The sequence below is a fragment of the Salmo trutta genome, chromosome 14 (genome assembly GCF_901001165.1).
Source record: "Salmo trutta chromosome 14, fSalTru1.1, whole genome shotgun sequence".
In the NCBI taxonomy this organism is placed as follows: domain Eukaryota; kingdom Metazoa; phylum Chordata; class Actinopteri; order Salmoniformes; family Salmonidae; genus Salmo; species Salmo trutta.
Genome location: NC_042970.1, coordinates 76,547,049 through 76,553,048, shown reverse-complemented (window position 1 = coordinate 76,553,048; position 6,000 = coordinate 76,547,049). Strand labels below are relative to the sequence as shown.

Here is a 6,000-nt window from a genome sequence, read left to right as displayed (position 1 = left end):
CTAGCTAATGAAGTACTTATTCGCTGATCTCTAACCGACAGAGACTACTAGCTAATGAAGTACTTATTCTCTGATCTCTAACCGACAGAGACTACTAGCTAATGAAGTACTTATTCACAGATCTCTAACCGACAGAGACTACTAGCTAATGAAGTACTTATTCTCTGATCTCTAACCGACAGAGACTACTAGCTAATGAAGTACTTATTCTCTGATCTCTAACCGACAGAGACTACTAGCTAATGAAGTACTTATTCACAGATCTCTAACCAACAGAGACTACTAGCTAATGAAGTACTTATTCACAGGGAGTTGATAATAGTTACAGTGGGGGAAAAAAGTATTTGATGCCCTGCTGATTTTGTACGTTTGCCCACTTACAAAGAAATGATCAGTCTATAATTTTAGTGGTAGGTTGATATGAACAGTGAGAGACAGAATAAAAACAAGAAAATCCAGAAAAATGCATTTCAAATTGTTATAAAATGATTTGCATTTTAATGGGGGAAATAAGTATTTGACCCCTCTGCAAAACCTGACTTAGTACTTGGTGGCAAAACCCTTGTTGGCAATCACAGAGGTCAGACGTTTCTTGTAGTTGGCCACCAGGTTTGCACACATCTCAGGAGGGATTTTGTCCCACTCCTCTTTGCAGATCTTCTCCAAGTCATTAAGGTTTCGAGGCTGACGTTTGGCAACTCGAACCTTCTTCTCCCTCCACAGATTTTCTATGGGATTAAGGTCTGGAGACTGGCTAGGCCACTCCAGGACCTTAATGTGCTTCTTCTTGAGCTACTCCTTTGTTGCCTTGGCCGTGTATTTTGGGTCATTGTCATGCTGGAATACCGATCCACGACCCATTTTCAATGCCCTGGCTGAGGGAAGGAGGTTCTCACCCAAGAGTTGACGGTACATGGCCCCGTCAGATGATGCGGTGAAGTTGTCCTGTCCCCTTAGCAGAAAAACACCCCCAAAGCATAATGTTTCCACCTCCATGTTTGACGGTGGAGATGGTGTTCTTGGGGTCATAGGCAGCATTCCTCCTCCTCCAAACACGGCGAGTTGAGTTGATGCCAAAGAGCTCCATTTTGGTCTCATCTGACCACAACACTTTCACCAGTTGTCCTCTGAATCATTCAGATGTTCATTGGCAGACTTCAGACGGGCCTGTATATGTATTCTTGCAGGATTTAAGTCCTTCACGGCGTAGTGTGTTACTAATTATTTTCTTGGTGACTATGGTCCCAGCTGCCTTGAGATCATTGACAAGATCCTCCTGTGTAGTTCTGGGCTGATTCCTCACCGTTCTCATGATCATTGCAACCCCACGAGGTGAGATCTTGCATGGAGCCCCAGGCTGAGGGATATTGACAGTTCTTTTGTGTTTCTTCCGTTTGCGAATAATCACACCAAATGTTGTCACCTTCTCACCTAGCTACTTGGCGATGGTCTTGTAGCCCATTCCAGCCTTGTGTAGGTCTACAATCTTGTCCTTGACATCCTTGGAGAGCTCTTTGGTCTTGGCCATGATGGAGAGTTTGGAATCTGATTGATTGGTTGCTTCTGTGGACAGGTGTCTTTTTTACAGGTAACAAGCTGCTGTTAGGAGCACTCCCTTTAAGAGTGTGCTCCTAATCTCAGCTCGTTACCTGTATAAAAGACACCTGGGAGCCAGAAATCTTTCTGATTGAGAGGGGGTCAAATACTTATTTCTCTCATTAAAATGCAAATCAATTTATAACATTTTTGACATGCGTTTTTCTGGATATTTTTGTTGTTATTCTGTCTCTCACTGTTCAAATAAACCTACCATTAAAATTATAGACTGATCCTTTCTTTATCAGTGGGCAAACATACAAAATCAGCAGGGGATCAAATACACTGCTCAAAAAAATAAAGGGAACACTTAAACAACACAATGTAACTCCAAGTCAATCACACTTCTGTGAAATCAAACTGTCCACTTAGGAAGCAACACTGATTGACAATAAATTTCACATGCTGTTGTGCAAATGGAATAGACAACAGGTGGAAATTATTGGCAATTAGCAAGACACCCCCAATAAAGGAGTGGTTCTGCAGGTGGGGACCACAGACCACTTCTCAGTTCCTATGCTTCCTGGCTGATGTTTTGGTCACTTTTGAATGCTGGCGGTGCTTTCACTCTAGTGGTAGCATGAGACGGAGTCTACAACCCACACAAGTGGCTCAGGTAGTGCAGCTCATCCAGGATGGCACATCAATGTGAGCTGTGGCAAGAAGGTTTGCTGTGTCTGTCAGCGTAGTGTCCAGAGCATGAAGGCGCTACCAGGAGACAGGCCAGTACATCAGGAGACGTGGAGGAGGCCGTAGGAGGGCAACAACCCAGCAGCAGGACCACTACCTCCGCCTTTGTGCAAGGAGGAGCAGGAGAAGCACTGCCAGAGCCCTGCAAAATGACCTCCAGCAGGCCACAAATGTGCATGTGTCTGTTCAAACAGTCAGAAACAGACTCCATGAGGGTGGTATGAGGGCCCGACGTCCACAGGTTGGGGGTTGTGCTTACAGCCCAACACCGTGCAGGACGTTTGGCATTTGCCAGAGAACACCAAGATTGGCAAATTCGCCACTGGCGCCCTGTGCTCTTCACAGATGAAAGCAGGTTCACACTGAGCACGTGACAAACGTGACAGAGTCTGGAGACGCCGTGGAGAACGTTCTGCTTCCTGCAACATCCTCCAGCATGACCGGTTTGGCGGTGGGTCAGTCATGGTGTGGGGTGGCATTTCTTTGGGGGGCCGCACAGCCCTCCATGTGCTCGCCAGAGGTAGCCTGACTGCCATTAGGTACCGAGATGAGATCCTCAGACACCTTGTGAGACCATATGCTGGTGCGGTTGGCCCTGGGTTCCTCCTAATGCAAGACAATGCTAGATCTCATGTGGCTAGAGTGTGTCAGCAGTTCCTGCAAGAGGAAGGCATTGATGCTATGGACTGGCCCGCCCGTTCCCCAGACCTGAATCCAATTGAGCACATCTGGGACATCATGTCTCGCTCCATCCACCAACGCCACGTTGCACCACAGACTGTCCAGGAGTTGGCGGATGCTTTAGTCCAGGTCTGGGAGGAGATCCCTCAGGAGACCATCCGCCACCTCATCAGGAGCATGCCCAGGCGTTGTAGGGAGGTCATACAGGCACGTGGAGGCCACACACACTACTGAGCCTCATTTTGACTTGTTTTAATGACATTACATCAAAGTTGGATCTGCCTGTAGTGTGGTTTTCCACTTTAATTTTGAGTGTGACTCCAAATCCAGACCTCCATGGGTTGATAAATTGGATTTCCATTGATTATTTTTGTGTGATTTTGTTGTCAGCACATTCAACTATGTAAAGAAAAAAGTATTTAATAAGATTATTTCTTTCATTCAGATCTAGGATGTGTTGTTTAAGTGTTCCCTTTATTTTTTTGAGCAGTATACTTTTTTCCCCCACTGTAATAATTTTCGATTGGTTGTATTGCTACCTCATTTGGAAAAATTAGTCTACCTCTGTAAATCTTCTTTCTGTCTTTCTTTCTTTCTCTCCTTTCTTTCTTTCTTTCTTTCTTTCTTTCTTTCTTTCTTTCTCTCTTTCTTTCTCTCTTTCTTTCTTTCTTTCTCTCTTTCTTTCTTTCTTTCTCTCTTTCTTTCTCTCTTTCTTTCTTTCTTTCTCTTTTTCTTTCTTTCTTTCTTTCTCTCCTTTCTTTCTTTCTTTCTTTCTCTCTTTCTTTCTTTCTTTCTTTCTCTCTTTCTTTCTTTCTTTCTTTCTTTCTCTCTTTCTTTTTTTCTTTCTCTCTTTCTTTCTCTCTTTCTTTCTTTCTTTCTCTCTTCTTTCTTTCTTTCTCTCTCTCTCTTTCTTTCTCTCTTTCTTCTTTCTTTCTTTCTTTCTTTCTCTCCTTTCTTTCTTTCTTTCTTTCTTTCTTTCTTTCTCTCTTTCTTTCTTTCTTTCTCTCTTTCTTTCTCTCTTTCTTTCTTTCTTTCTCTTTTTCTTTCTTTCTTTCTTTCTTTCTTTCTCTCTTTCTTTCTTTCTTTCTCTCTTTCTTTCTTTCTTTCTTTCTCTCTTTCTCTCTTTCTTTCTTTCTCTCTTTCTTTCTTTCTCTCTTTCTTTCTCTCTTTCTCTCTTTCTTTCTCTCTCTTTCTTTCTTTCTTTTGATGTATTTTCTATCTATGTTTACTTTCCCCTTTTTCCTTTCTGTCCTCCAGGACACCCTGCGTGAGTGCCCTCCAGGTCCAAGTGACTACCCGTGCCACGCTGGACTCCAGTTCATCTCTCCCATGTACTTTGTCTCCTTCGTCCTCACCGCCCAGTTTGTCCTCATCAACGTGGTGGTGGCCGTGCTCATGAAGGTACTGTATGGGGGACACGCAGCGCAGCCAGTCCGTCCTCATAAAACACACACACACACCACTGTGCAATGCTGTGGAACTGAATGTCTAAACGTAGAACAAGATTCCAAATACCACTGGAAGGATTAATAGGATGCTCAAAGACGCTGAGATGGCAGAAGAGTCAATTAACATGTTGGATAACTTCTTGGGGCTATGTGGGACGCTAGCGTGCCACCCGTGGCACACCCTATCAACAGCAGGTGCATTTCAAGAGCGGCAAATTTGAAACCAAATAAATGTCAAAATTCAAATTTCTCAAACATACAACTATCTCACACCCTTTGAAAGATAAACATCTCCTTAATCTAACCACGTTGTCCGATTTCAAAAAGGTTTTACGGCGAAAGCATAAAGTTAGGTTATGTTAGGAGAGTACATTGACAATAGCTGTGTGTAATGTATTGTCAATTCAAAGACAGGCGTCACCAAAACCATAAAATCAGCTAAAATTATGCACTAACCTTTTACAATCTCCATCAGATGACACTCCTAGGACATTATGTTAGACAATGCATGCATTTTTAGTTCTATCAAGTTCATATTTATATCCAAAAACAGCGTTTTACTATGGCGTTGATGTTCAGGAAATCGTTTCCCTCCAATAACCGGCAGTCAAGTCATCGCAACAAAATAATTAATTAATATTAGAAAACATTGGTAAAATATTATATTGTCATTCAAAGAATTATAGATTTACATCTCTTGAACGCAATCGACTTGCCAGATTTAAAAATAACCTTACTGGGAAATCACACTTTGCAATAATCTGAGCACTGCGCCCAGAAAAATACGCTTTGCGATACAGACTAACCGCCATGTTGGAGAGATCTAAAATCGAAAATACTATGTGAATAATACATTACCTTTTGATTGTCTTCATCAGATGTCACTTCCAGGAATCCCAGGTCCATAACGAATGTAGTTTTGTTCAAAAAAGCTCATCATTTATGTCCAAAAAGCTCCGTGTTGTTAGCACATGATCTAAGCCAGCCGGACTTCACTTCACTTCACGAACGGAAAAAATATATTTACGTTCGTTCAAACATGTCAAACGTTGTATCGCATAAATCATTAGTGCCTTTTTTAACCAGAACATGAATAAAATTCAAGGCGGACGATTGGGTTCTCTTTTAAAACGTGTTGGAACGAGAGTACCCAACATCAACTCGCGCGCCAGGTGTCTAATGGGCCATCACCGTTCCAAGGCTCTTGTTCGGTCAGATCTCACAGTATAAGACTCAAAACACTTTGTAAAGGCTGGTGACATCTAGTGGAAGCAATAGGAAGTGCCAAAACATTCCTCAGCCCCTTTGTTTTTCAATGGCATAGGCTTAAAGTCAATTCAACACATCAGGTATCCACTTCCTGTCAGAATCTGTCTCAGGGTTTTGCCTGCCAAATGAGTTCTGTTATACTCACAGACACCATTCAAACAGTTTTAGAAACTTTAGGGTGTTTTCTATCCATATATAATAAGTATATGCATATTCTAGTTACTGGGTAGGATTGGTAACCAGATTAAATCGGGTACATTTTTTTATCCAGCCGTGAAAATACTGCCCCCTATACCATAACAGGATAACTAAAGTC

The 6,000-nt window shown here is 42.4% G+C and overlaps 1 protein-coding gene across 1 annotated transcript in view; it reads left to right on the top strand.

The window, feature by feature from the left end:
- Positions 1-6,000, top strand: part of LOC115147878 (voltage-dependent T-type calcium channel subunit alpha-1I-like) — a 128,494-nt gene that overhangs the window by 99,098 nt on the left and 23,396 nt on the right. Inside the window, exon 31 of the mRNA XM_029690142.1 lies at positions 4,225-4,368. Coding sequence (XP_029546002.1) covers positions 4,225-4,368 — 144 coding nt within the window. The remainder of the gene's footprint in view (positions 1-4,224; positions 4,369-6,000) is intronic.